Source organism: Tupaia chinensis, unplaced genomic scaffold, assembly GCF_000334495.1.
Source record: "Tupaia chinensis unplaced genomic scaffold, TupChi_1.0 Scaffold144382_1, whole genome shotgun sequence".
Lineage (NCBI taxonomy): Eukaryota > Metazoa > Chordata > Mammalia > Scandentia > Tupaiidae > Tupaia > Tupaia belangeri.
Window position 1 is genome coordinate 178552 of NW_006204242.1, and position 12848 is coordinate 191399.

A 12848-nucleotide genomic window follows, 5' to 3' on the forward strand; every position below is an offset into this window, starting at 1 on the left:
GAAGGGGGGAAGGGAGATGGCCCACAGTGCACTTGGGGCCTCTGCGGCTGGGCCAGGCCCCGCCATGCTGGCCGCCCAAGCAATTGACACTGGTGCTACCGCACCGCCAGCCAGCCCCGCCCGCTCATGCACCCCCCAACCCAGGATGCAGAGGACCCTGGGGGTGGGGATGGGATCTGGGGGTCTGGCCAGGGCTGAGGACTCCCACTGAGTTGGGGAGCCCTTTTGTCCCCTTAGCCATGCAGGAGCCCTCACAAGGAGGAAGGGTGCCAAGATCCCCAGACCCCAAGTCCCCAGTGGGGTGCCTCTCAGGACACACCTCACCCCAAAGCTCTCAGCTGCAACCCAAGTTCTCAGAAGGGTAAACGATGTCCCGGGGAAGGGAAGGGCTGGAGAGTTCATTCTTCACTCTGGAAGTCTCCATGGGCCCTAACCCTCCAACCCATGGCCTCTCACGCAGCCCCCCCACTCTGTCCCTGCCTAGAGCTGCAGCTGGAACTGTCCTGGGAATTAGCACTGCAGAGGAGAGGAAGCTGCCCCTCTGGGCAGGAGGGGCATTGGGAATGGCCCCAGCAAGCAGCTTCCCTAGCCCGTGACCTCCGATTGACACTGAGGTGAGAGGGCAGAGAGCAAGGAGAAAGGTCAGGTAAGTCACTCGAGGGGTGGCCCCCACGCCCACACGCCGCCCCGAGCAGCGAGCCCTTGCACACAGGCACACCTGAGCCCCGTGCTGAGCGCCGCAGTGGCCACTGGCAGGCTGACTCACCTGTCACCGTGCACTTGCTGGCATCCCCAGTGGGCACAGCCCGGACACGGTATGGTGAGAAGGGGATCTCGTCACCGCCATACTTGATGAGGATGGTGTAGCGACCTGTTACATCTGGCACATAGGCCACTGTGTATGTGCCGTCGTGGTTGTCCTGAATGTGTGTCTTCTTGGGCTTGCCTTCAGGGTCCTGTGTGGTTAGGGCACACAGGAGATGGCCGGTCTAGGCCATGCTAGGCCTAGGCCTGCCTCAAGGTCTTCCCCAAGGAGTGGCAAGTACCACTGCTGCGGCAAGTCTCTGGGCCTCTCAACCGCCACGGCCCACAACAGCTGCTGGCACCCAGCATTATCCTTCATTTCTCCATGGGCAGAATTCAGAATGGAGTCTCTTTATACTCAGTGCTCCCAGGATCTGCCCCAGCACTAGAAGAAGCTTGCCTGAAGACCTCAGGGTCTTGTCCTTGCATGAGCCCAGCAGGGTGTCACAGCTGGGGAGGCTGAGGCACTGGGGCTTTGGTCAGCAATGTGGGCTCAGGGAAGCCTGTGCCTGTCACCATCATCCTAAGGTAGTCACAGGCTTGGCAGACTACAGGTGGGGCACTGGAAACCCACTGGCCTGCCTGCCCACCCCACCTGCAGCACCCAGGCCTTCCCCTGCCCTCCCCATGGCCGGAGCTGCAGTCCATCTGGGGAAGGAGGGGTGGGGTTGCTCACTGTGATCTGGACAGCCAGCAGGCCCTCCCCGGCATCCTTTGCATCAATGGTGAACTCCACGGGTAGGCTGGCAGGCACACCAGTGGTGTTGAGCCCAGGACCGCTGGCCTTCACTTTGCTGGCATCATGTGTAGGTAGCACCTTGACCTTGAAGGGGCTGTGGGACCAGGCTGCTGTGAGTGCTTCAGAACCCAGCCTGGGTCCCCCTCCAAGGCTTGGGCCCTGCCTCTTACCTCCGAGGCACCTCTTCATCTCCGTACAGCACTGAGATGCTGTAAGGACCCTCTCGGCTGGGCACGTAGTTGACGGTCTGGGTGCCATCGGCATTGTCCACCACGTCCACTGGCTCCACTAGGCCTGGCCCCAGGCCCAAGAACAGAGCCTCAGCCAGCCCCGTGGGCCTCTACACCACACCCACCTTAGCCCCACCACCCCAGACAGCCAGGCCTCAGTCCAGGCCTGTGCCTGGCTCTGTCCTCACCTGCCTATCTCCAGTCACCGCCCTAAGCCTCCCTCCCACCTGTCACTTCTGCTCGGTAGCCAAGTCCTGTTCATTCCACTGCTTTGCGCTCTCCTATTGGCTCTACTGCCACTGGGGCCCTCTACCAGCTGACTTGTGCCCGGCCTCTGTTTTGCCCAGTGTGCCAACACTCACCTTTGGGCCCCTGCACTTTGACCTGCAGCGGAGCCACACCAGCCTTGCTTGTATCCACCTGGAAGGACTGAGGGAGGTTGGCACGGACCATGCCTGGGCTCAGACCAGGCCCAGAGCACTTGACCTTGGATGCGTCTGTCACATCGTGCACAGGGACCTTGAAGGGACTGCCTGGGGGTTGGGGCAGAGGAATGATAGCTGCATAAGACAGAGTAGGGTGGAATGGGCACTCCCAGCTCCGCCCTGGCCGCCGCCTCACCTGGCACCTGATGGCCCCCATAGGTGACATTAAGGCTGTAGGTGCCGGCCTCATAGGGTATGTACTCGACTGAACAGCTGCCGTCCTTGTTATCCATGCAGGACATCTTGGCCTCGGAGGGGCCCTCGACAGCCAGGCCCAGGCCCCCTGTGCCAGCTCCCCTGGTCCAAACGGACAGCCTGTCATGTCCTGGGGCTCCTGGGCCTATCACCCACCCCTGCTGCCCTAGCAGCTTGCTCACCTGGTCTCCACAGTAAACTTGTTGGGCTTGTTGGTGGTGCCACTTTGGATGCCTGGCCCATGGACACGCACCCGGGAGGGGTCACAGCCCTCAGTCACGGGCACCTGGAAAGGGCTGCTGGGCACAGGGCTACCATCGTAGGTCACATCCACCGAGTGCAGTCCTGGGGAGGGCAGGTAGGTCAGGAGGAGTCCGCCTGCCCTCTGCCCCTGCCTGGTGGCCCAAGGAGCCCCAGCACGCACCCTCTTCATATGGCGTGTACTCCACTTTGTACGTGCCATCACCACAGTCCTGCACATAGGTCTCAGTCAGGTTGCCTGAGGGGTTGGCCACACGAGCCTTTACATGTGGCCCTCCGGTCTGAGTCAGAGCCCGGGCGTCCACATTGAACTCAGTGGTGGCTTCCCGGAAGACACCTGCAGAAGGACACAGGGAGAAGGCGTGGGGCTCTGGGGACCCTAGCTGCCCGCACCCTCTCTCATGGCCCTCTGGGCAGGGCCCTCACCTTGACCCTCAATGCCAGGCCCGTAGCACTGGACGCCGGAGGTGTCTACCGCAGGTTCCACCTGCAGCTTGCTGGGGAAGTTGGGCACAGGCTGGCCACCATACTTGATGGTGACCGTGTAGGCTCCAGGGCAGAGGGGAACGTAGGTGATGGTGTGTGTGCCGTCACCGTGGTCCTGGATGTACACCTCGGCTGGCAGCCCAGCCTCAGAGCAGATCTCAATGGTTAGCTCTGCGTTGCCTGCACTTGAACAGTCCACCTGGAACTGACCCACCTCGCCTGCAGTGGCCCGCTCTAACCCAGGGCCTGAGCACTTGACCTTGGATGCATCAAAGCAGGGAACCACATGGGCCTTGAATGGGGAGCCAGGGATGTGGGTGTCTGCAAATAGGATGTTGATGTTGTAGTCCCCAGGCTCAGTGGGCACGTAGGACACAGAGCAGGTGCCATCCCCATTGTCTAGACACTCGAGCTGTGCTTCGCAGGGGCCCTCCACCGTCAGACCCAGGCCACCTGTGCCAGCGCCCTTGGTGTCGATGGTGAAGCGGGCAGGGGAGCCTGCACTGCCTCCCTGCAGGCCTGGCCCAAAAGCCTTTACCTGAGGAGAGAGTGTTGGAATCAGGAGCCAAGATCCAGCTACCTGCCTGACCCCAGACCTCCAGCCCAGCCCTCATGCACCTCCTCTGGCTCTTACTTCCCACCCCCACCACAGAGGTAGGACCAGGCTGCCTACCAGCTAGACCCTCCGTCAGTTCCAAGGAGAGCACTTTGGGCTCCACCTGCAGAACCCCCATCTCCTAGTCACCTTGCCAGGCTTAGTGGGGGCCACGGCTTCCAGAGGAAAGGGGCTACCAGGCACAGGTACGCCATCGTAGGTCACCTCCACCTCATAGGGCCCCTCTTCGCGGGGCACAAAGCGCACCACACTGTTGTCACTGCCCAGGCCTGGCTCCACCTTGCAGGGCACTGCATTGCCCGAGGGACCCATGATCTTGGACGCCACTTTGCCTTGGCCACCGGCGCCCTTTGACTTGACCGTGAACTCCTGGTCTTTGCCAACATCTACCTCTGTTGAGATGATGAAAAGAGGAAGAAAACTAAAACCATGCTCAGGCAGCCCCTTGTGAGTCTCAGGCTACCGGGTTCTCAGTGACTGTGACAAGGGCCCTAGCTACTTACTCTCTCCTAGGCCAGACACCTTGATCTTGCTGAGGTCCAGACTTGGAGACACTCCCACTGAGAAAGGGCTCTTCGGGATGGGATCCCCTCCATAAGTGACACTGACACCTACTGGGCCCTGGGCGGGAAATGGAAGGGCAGGGGTGTCATGGGTAAGGCCCCTGGTCTCCTTGGTCTCCAGCTGTCCCACATGGGCTCCCCATCCCCCACCCAGAAATAAGTGTGTACCAGAGGCCCCCTGGAGCAGCCCACCCAGCACGCCCTGCCAATAGGTCCACGGACTAGTGCACTGTGGAGGAGGGCTGTGGCCACAGGGTCCAAGATGGCTACCTGCTGCACAGGAGTGTACTTGACCGTGTAGGTGTTATCATGGTGGTCGATGATGTCCACGTCTCGTACCGCATCCCCCTTGGCTAGCCCTGAGAACTGGACATCCAGCTTGCCTTTGCCAGCAGCCTTGGCATTGACCGTGAAGTGGGTGGGCTTGCCAAGCTCGATACCTGAGGAGATAAGGTGACCATTAGGGACAGTTTGGCTCAAGAACCCCTCTTGGGATACCCCCCAGACCTCCCACAGGGTACTTGTCCTCACCGGTGCGACTGAGGCCAGGGCCCTCGGCTTTCACCTTGCTGGCGTCATGGGAGGGCTCCACCTTGACCCGGATGGGGCTGGTGGGTGTGGCCTATGCGTGGTGGAAGGAGAGGGTTGAGAGGAGAACAGCACCTAACACACAGCGGTCTTAGGGGCCAGGAGCAGCAACCCACCTGGTCAGCGAAGAGGACCATGATGGTATAGCTGCCAGCCCCACGGGGTGTGTACTTGACTGTGAAGGTGTCATTGTCATTGCGGATGATGTCGAAGTCGATATCAGCCTCAGCTGGGCCCACCACTCCTGGGGCACACTTGATGCCAATGCTGACATCCCCTGAGGTGGGGAAGAGCCCAGGCTGGAACCTCGTGGGTGTGGGGGAACCCCACTACCCGCCATGCCGCCCCCAGCCCAGCCTGCCAGCCCCACGGGGTGTGTACTTGACTGTGAAGGTGTCATTGTCATTGCGGATGATGTCGAAGTCGATATCAGCCTCAGCTGGGCCCACCACTCCTGGGGCACACTTGATGCCAATGCTGACATCCCCTGAGGTGGGGAAGAGCCCAGGCTGGAACCTCGTGGGTGTGGGGGCACCCCACTACCCGCCATGCTGCCCACAGCCAGGCCTTACCCTGGCCGGCCTCTGTGCAGTCTACCGTGAAGTAGGTGGGCTCATGCGCCTTGAGTCCTGTCTTGGCTACTCCTGGCCCATACACTTTGACTTTGTTTGGGTGGCTGCCAGCTCCCACATTCACCTGCAGGGCATAGGGCCAAGCAAAAGGACATGACCAGCCTGGGGAGAGGCAGAGGCTCCCTCAGCCACCACTGGCAGACATGCGAATGGCGTTGCCAGCTTGGGAAGAGTGACCACACAACCAACTCCGAAGCACAGCACAATTCACACCAGCCTCAAGGTTAGGGACAACCCAGATATCTACCAGCAAAATGGATGAACAGACAAAACATGATCCATCCAGACAACAGAATGTCATCAAGTCATAGTAGAGGCCTAGCCTCTGTGCAGTTGGACTGTAGTGCCAGAAGCTGCATGCCGACCACAGGGCAGCTCCTCCGCCCAGGGCACAGGCGTGTACATGTGCCCAGGGTGGATGGCCCTGCGAGGCTGGAGGGCTAGGGCAGGGGCTAGGGCAGTGTGTTGGGGTTGACCCCTTTGTGTGCACACGCATATGCTACCCCAACTAGAAATAAAAGCACATGAACTGTACAACAGGAATGCAGTACTGAGAACACGTGGACACAAGGGTGACTGCCAGGCTGGGCAGGGAGCTCCTCTTGGGGATGACAGTTCTGCGGATGTGCTGAGAACCAGAGTTGTCTGCTTGGAATGGGTGAGCTGTGTGGCATGTGAACTGTCACTATGACAGGCCTAGCTACAAGTCAGCCAGTGGCATGGTGGTTAAGGCATTGGCTTCCCTATCCAACTGAGTGGTTCAAGTCCTAGACCTCATGGCTTGAGACACACACTGGGCACATGTATGTGCATGCCTAAAATCCCAAGAAGAGAATGGAGAAGGGACTGTGGCGTGGCCATCCCCCTTGGGAGGACATTTCTTGCTTTCTGTCACTTTGTCTCTCTCTGTGTCTCTGATGAGTACATGTGGGCGCCCTATAGCAAAAATCTGTCTTAAAAATTAAATAAATTTAAAAGACTGTTAAGAGGTGTGTGTCTCTCAATCTCTCTCACATACATGTTTATCACTGAAACAAGAAAAGCACATAAAAATGAAGCAGGGGCTCTAGAGAGCTGTGCTAAAGGTCTGTGGTGGTGGCTCAGCCGAAAGGGGCTGTTGGGGATGCTGACGCCACCCCAGGACACTGTGGCTGTGTGCTTCACCGGCTTCCGGGGCACATAGGAGCAGCTGTAAGTACCGTTGCCGTTGTCCTTGACGGACGCCTCCACAGGGCAGCCCTCATTGTCCTACAAGGTGAAGACAGGGGGCCGGCAGTCAGGGCCTGGGCCTGCCCCCCTGCCCACCCTGCCTCCATCACAGGCGACTACCCCACCTGCACTTGGACACGGAGCGGGGCCTTCCCGCCATGTTTGGCATCCACCGTGAACTCTGCCGGCTTGTTGACAGCTACGCCTGTCTTCTCCAATCCGGGCCCACGTGCCTTCACCTGGTGGGAGACCACCCATGTTTCAGGGCACCAAGCATTGCCCACCACAGCCATAAGCCGGCCAGGGACACAGGGTAGCAGGAGCACTGGCAGGAAGGGCTCTCAAGCAGAAGGAGGCCAAGACTGACCCTGTCCGGGTAGAAGTCCTGGGGCGCGTCACGGATGTCAGCCATGAAGGGGCTGAGGCGGATGTCTTCGCTGTTGCACAACACATGGACAGCATACTCGCCAGCCTCCTGGGGCCAGTAGCGCACGTCACAGGAGCCATCACCCTTGTCATCACATTCGATCTTGGCCTGGGATGGGCCCTCCACCGAGAAGCCTGGCGATAGCCACCAGTCCTATCAGCACCCTGGAGCCACCCTGGCCCTCAGGCACCCACACGGCAACCTCTACTTACCAAGGGTGCCCACGTCGTCCCCAATGGCCTCGACCACAAAGTCTGCTGACTTGCCAACGACACCGCCCTCCAATCCAGGGCCCCAGGCCCGCACCTTCTGATTGCCACACTCAGTGCCCACCTTCACCTCGAAGGGACTGTGAATGGGAGAGCCAGGGGAGTGCTAAGGGTAGCCCAGAAGGAGGAGGCCATGAAACGTGCCCACCGCCAAGCAAGGAGAGTGTGCTGGGGCCTCACCTGCGCCCGATGTTCTGGCCGCCCCACGTGATAGTGACAGTGTACGTGCCAGGAACCATGGGGTAGTACTCGAAGCCATACACACCATCCCCCAGGTCCTTCTGCTTCACACGCTCCTCACCCTCTGCCAAGACAAGAAGGGCCTCAGGCCTGCCCGCAGCAGCCCTGGGGGCTGCCACCTCCCCACCTGGCCCTGACCCAACTCACTGGGGCCCTTCACGGTGACCTTCAGCTCTCCACTGCCAGCACCCTTGGTGTATACTTTGAAGTCTGCTGTCTCCTTCACCCGCACGCCTTTGGGCTGCAGGCCCCGGCCAACAGCCCGGCAGGCACCTGGATTGCAGGCTATGAGAAGAGGGGCAAGTGAGTTGCTGGGAGCTGAGGCTAGATGTCTGCCCCATCTCTTGCCTCCCATAAGGCCAGACTGTTGGGATCATAGGGTCCCTCACAGCTTGGCTCAATGACTAGCAAGGGACATGCAAAAAGAACTGGACAGGACTATGACCCCCAGGACCTGCAGCCAGGCCAGGACATGGCCAGCCTCCTCCCTCCTAGCCAAAATCAGCCCACAGGCCCCCGCCTGGCCCGCTGCTCCCCCCACGCCCCGTCTAGGCAAGGTGGATCCAAGTACCGTTGACCCTGCAGGCAGAGCAGAACAGCAGGTTTCTAGACAGCTGGAAAAACTTCCGAAGGTGAAAGCATGGAGAGGAAAGAGATGGAGAGCGAGAAGAGGAGGAGGAAGGGCCCCAGCCGGGGAGAAGAGACAGTGCGTGCCCAAACAGTGGAAGCTCACAAGCCAGGATGCCCGGGTAATGTGGGGCAGGGCCGAGCTCCCCCTCCCATCTGCAGTGCCCTGGGCGGAAGTGGGTGGCCAGGGCTGGGCCTACCTTGGCCGACAGTGACACTGTAGGGGCTACGAGGGATGGGCACTCCAGCGAAGGTGACGTGCACTGTGTGGACACCCTCCATGGTGGGCTGGTAGCTGCAGCGATACGTGCTGTCTCCCCGGGCCTCCAACTGAGGCTCCACAGTGCCCTTCTGTCCTGCAGGGTCCTGGATCACAACTTCCACCTCACCCGTGCCAGCTCCTGCCATGAGGTACCAGCTCAGTCTCCAGGCCCCAGCATGCACCCCACCCTGCCCCAGTGCAGCCGGCCGGGCACCCTTACCTGCTGTGAAGATCTCAAAGTAGGTCGTCTTATTGGCAATGTTGCCGCTGGGCTCCAAGCCAGGGCCCTGGGCAGTCACTTTGCTGGCGTCACCCTGGGATTTGTCTACGTACACCTCAAAGGGGCTCTTGGCAATATGTTGGCCAGCAAAGAGTACAGTGACCTGTCCCCAGGAGAGGCAGGCCATGAATATGGGGTTGGTGCCTCCTGCCACCAGCCAGAGCCACCTGCTTCCCCCTACTAGCCCAAGGCTCACCTTATGAGTCCCTGTCACCTCGGGAATATACCATACAGAGAAGGTACGGTTCTTGTCATTATTGGCGGTCACCTTTGCCTGTGGTGAGAAGCAGCTGTGAGCAACCTGACAAAAGGGGGTGCTGCAGTGCACCCTGCCAGTGAGTATCCTACCTCCTCCTGGTGTCCAGCTGGGTCCTCCACGTACACCAGCACCTCTCCCTGGCCGGCACTCCTGGTCTCCACGGTGAATTCTGCCCGCTTCTTCACCATGTTACCCATGGGCTCAATGCCTGGTGAGAAGGTGAGTAAGCCAAGGACCAGGGGTTAGGAACACAACCCCTGCCCTTCTGGCACAGTCAGGCATGCTGGGGCCTGGGCTGGGGCCTAGGCGAGCACGTGCAGTGTAAACTTCAGCCCACTGAGCCTGGCCTCAGGACCCAGCTGGGCTCCTACTGCTGGGACAGGTCCGAGCCTGTTTTCTGGAAGGCTCAGGTTTGCTGAGCTGGTGTGGTTGCCCAACCCTTTGCTCCTAGGTGATCCTGGGAGCTGGTTCATCTCCATTTCCAGCGAAGCTTGTCAGGTCCACACCACTCTCCTCCCCTGCCTGACATGCCACCACAGGCTTCTGGGACCTGAGGGACTTACCAGCAGTCTCTTATGTACACAGGGGGCCAGTTTCAACCAGCCCTGCCTCTGCTGGCATGTGATCACCTAGCCACCAAGAGACCCAAGCCCTCCCTCACCTGGCCCATAGGCTCGGGCTTTCTTTGGATTCAGTTTGGGCCGAAGGGGAGCCCCTGGCTTCAGCTTGGCCTTGGGAAACTGGGACAGGTAGGTCATGACAGAGTGTTCATCCACATTGGGGTCCACGATCTCCTCAGGGGTGATCACCTGTTACAAGCAGGAGACACAGGCCACTTCAGGCCTCTCCCCACTGCAAGCCCAGTCTAACAGCCAGGGGCAGGCCGGGGTCTACCTGAGGGATGCCCAGCCAGTCGTCGGCCTGCTGCATGGCTTCCCGGGCGTTGTTGACGGGCTTGCTGGCGTCCCAAGAGTCCCAGTCGGGACACAGGCCTGTGACACACAGAAGGCTGTGAGTCACAGGCTCTAGGACACCCAGCCCCAGCCCTCCCACTCCTGCATCCCCTCACCTGGGGCACAGCTATCAACCAGGGCACCCAGAGCCCGGCCACTCTGCCAGTCCCGGCTGAAGTTGGTGATAGGCAGCTGTGGAAGCTTGTTCTGGATCCAGCCCAGCAGCCGCTGCTTAGGTGTCTGCTTCTTGGCCTCCTCATCCTCCTCCTCGTCCCACATGGGCATGGAGATGGAGTAGTGCAGGATCAGGGTCCAGATGAGGCCCAGAATCAGCTTCAGGTTTCCGTCCACAATGGCCTTGCTGTCTGTTGAGGCAAAGGGGGCCATGGAAGAGGGGCCAGACAGGAGGGCCTGGGGTGCCCAGAGGTAAAGACAACTTGTGGAGGAGACACACGATGACCACACATTGCACTGAGGGAGCCCAGGGGAGACCTTGGGAGGAACTCCCCCACACATTGATATTGGGATTGATGCTGGGCAACTTCGTCTCCAGGGGTCTCTGGGGGCCCAGCTAGCTGGAAGCCAGGTCCCCTGACCTCTAACTGGGCTGGGCTGAGGAAGAGGCACCCAGGGGTGCATAGTGGTTGGGAAATTGCTACACCAGGGTGCTGGAGGGCACAAGTAGGGGAAGTGGGGGTGTTGGGCAAGGGCCCTTTGGGAGAAGGGGTGTAAGCCCCAGCCTGCCCCACTTCCCACAGAGCCAGAGCTCAGCCCAGCTCCAGGGAGGCACTGGGAACCCAAGGGAGACAGCAGTCAGACCACATGGCTTTGACTCACTGGGGCCAGTCAGGAACTGCTGGGGTGATGGGCAGAACATAGTGGGGACCCCTGGCCCAGCTGGAAGAGGGTGGGATCCAGGCCTGCTAGGGAGTAAGCTCGGGTGGCATAGGCTCTGGGTGGGGTCCCAGGTCTGGCTGTCTCAGCAGGGCCTGCTTGGCCACCACCCATTGCCTGCCCTACTTGCCACCTAACGGGCCTCAGGCGGCCACCATGCTCACCACAGGGGAAGTGGTTAGGGCGGGCACCCTGCACCCCATGTAACCATGGCAACCCCTCTGCTCTCTGGGCCCCACCCAGGGCCTCCTCTGGCTCTCAGCCTCATCAAGGGGATGGCTTAGGGTAGAGTAGGCTTTTTACAAGCTCATCTTTGGAAACTCTGCTGGCCTCCCCCAAACTCAGAGAAAATTCAACTGCAGGGTGGGCCTGTGAGAAGGGAGTAGATGCCATGGAAGGGTCCATCCCACCACATTGTGCCTGACAGCTTGGTCCTGGCCTCACTTGCCCTGCTGCCTTTCACCCATAACCAGATGACTGGAGGGAGACAGAAGGCATCCAGTCCCTTCGGGCTTCTGCCAGTTCTGGGCCAGCACAGGAGCCCTCGGGGAGCCATCAGGGACCTACAAGGGGTGAAGCACGGCCAGGCCCACCAGCCCGGAAAGAAGGGTTGCCCGCCCCCGGAGTTCATCCCCACCCTCCTCTAAAAGGGAAGGACCAGGGCCCCCAGCTACTAGACTAGCCTGGCTGAATTTCCCCAGCCCTGGGCCAGCCAGCCCCCTCCCTCCCCTAATCACTGCTGCTTTCCAACATTTTTTTGCCTTATATGGCAAAGCTCTGGGAACTAGGCCTGCTCTAGCCAGCTCACAAGGAGGGGGAGAAGGGAGGAGACCCCCCCCAAAGAGCTGGGGTGTGGCCCGCCTCCCCACATCCGGTTGCCCCCCCCCTCAGAACTCAGAGATGACTCAGCTTGGCTAGACTGAGACTAGGACTGAGGAGTGGGCCTCCACCCCAACAGGCATTCCAAAGAAAGATCCTTGGCTCTAGGCCTCCTCACTTTCATGGGCTCAGCACTGACCATTCCAAGGAGTCAGGGTATCTGGAAGGCCCTTTTCAATTCTCAAGGAAATGTTCATCTCCTCTTCTCTCCTTGGTCCACATACCCAAGTCGCCATTTCTGGTGCCTGTCCCCAAGCAGCCCCCATCTCCAGAAGGGCCCAGGATGCTGCTGCAGACCTGGCTTGGTCAGTGCCAGCCTCTCCTGTCCAGTGACGCGGACACAGAGCTGCCAGGAACCCCATGCATACTGGGGCACCTTCCAGCCACCTTCTGCCCTCCGTGTGCAGAAGAACTATGTCTCCGTGGAGGCAAGAGTCTTGGCCCAAGAGGACCGACCAAACCCCCGTCCAAGTAGATTATGAGCCGAGTCCACTCACTAAAGGACACCCAAATTGCCTTGGGTGCTGCGGCTTTGCTAGCTATGCTTCCGTCTGGCCCCCAGGTCCCTAAGGAATATCTGAGCCATCCCCAGTGGGGGAGGGGGGCTATCTTCCAAGGACAGAAGGCGAGACCCCCTAGACAATGGGATCACAGGGTACCTGAAGGCCAGAGGGCCCTCTCTAAACTGCTTGTAGCGGAAAGCCCGGGCCGCCCCCTCTCGGGGATGGGTACAGGGCACAGGGCCAAGAGTTGCCCAGTGCCTGCCCCCCCAGGCCCTCTCCCTGCGAGCGCAGCGGTGGGGGCGCGGCCTGCAGAGGATGTGAGCTCAGCCTGGGCTGGGGCCAGCCGGGGCGCAGTGGGCGGGAGCACGTAGCGGTTCGCACGCCCGGCCGGTCACCCAGCCCGCGCGCCTTTGTTCTCGAGGCCCGCGCGGAGGCGGGCCACCCGGG

General features: G+C 60.4%; 1 protein-coding gene across 1 annotated transcript in view; it reads right to left on the bottom strand.

The window, feature by feature from the left end:
• FLNA (filamin A) overlaps positions 1-12848 on the bottom strand; it is a 22791-nt gene that overhangs the window by 9488 nt on the left and 455 nt on the right. The window contains exons 2-28 of the mRNA XM_027767677.1: positions 10242-10490; positions 10067-10164; positions 9834-9981; positions 9262-9380; positions 9110-9187; positions 8854-9016; positions 8572-8772; positions 7892-8029; positions 7685-7808; positions 7448-7584; positions 7176-7369; positions 6934-7047; positions 6705-6847; positions 5540-5664; positions 5084-5244; positions 4911-5001; positions 4650-4819; positions 4320-4437; positions 3946-4208; positions 3141-3738; positions 2878-3051; positions 2636-2798; positions 2395-2555; positions 2136-2306; positions 1714-1837; positions 1481-1637; positions 767-956 (exon numbers count right to left, since the gene is read on the bottom strand). Coding sequence (XP_027623478.1) covers positions 767-956; positions 1481-1637; positions 1714-1837; positions 2136-2306; positions 2395-2555; positions 2636-2798; positions 2878-3051; positions 3141-3738; positions 3946-4208; positions 4320-4437; positions 4650-4819; positions 4911-5001; positions 5084-5244; positions 5540-5664; positions 6705-6847; positions 6934-7047; positions 7176-7369; positions 7448-7584; positions 7685-7808; positions 7892-8029; positions 8572-8772; positions 8854-9016; positions 9110-9187; positions 9262-9380; positions 9834-9981; positions 10067-10164; positions 10242-10490 — 4572 coding nt within the window. The remainder of the gene's footprint in view (positions 1-766; positions 957-1480; positions 1638-1713; positions 1838-2135; positions 2307-2394; positions 2556-2635; positions 2799-2877; positions 3052-3140; positions 3739-3945; positions 4209-4319; positions 4438-4649; positions 4820-4910; positions 5002-5083; positions 5245-5539; positions 5665-6704; positions 6848-6933; positions 7048-7175; positions 7370-7447; positions 7585-7684; positions 7809-7891; positions 8030-8571; positions 8773-8853; positions 9017-9109; positions 9188-9261; positions 9381-9833; positions 9982-10066; positions 10165-10241; positions 10491-12848) is intronic.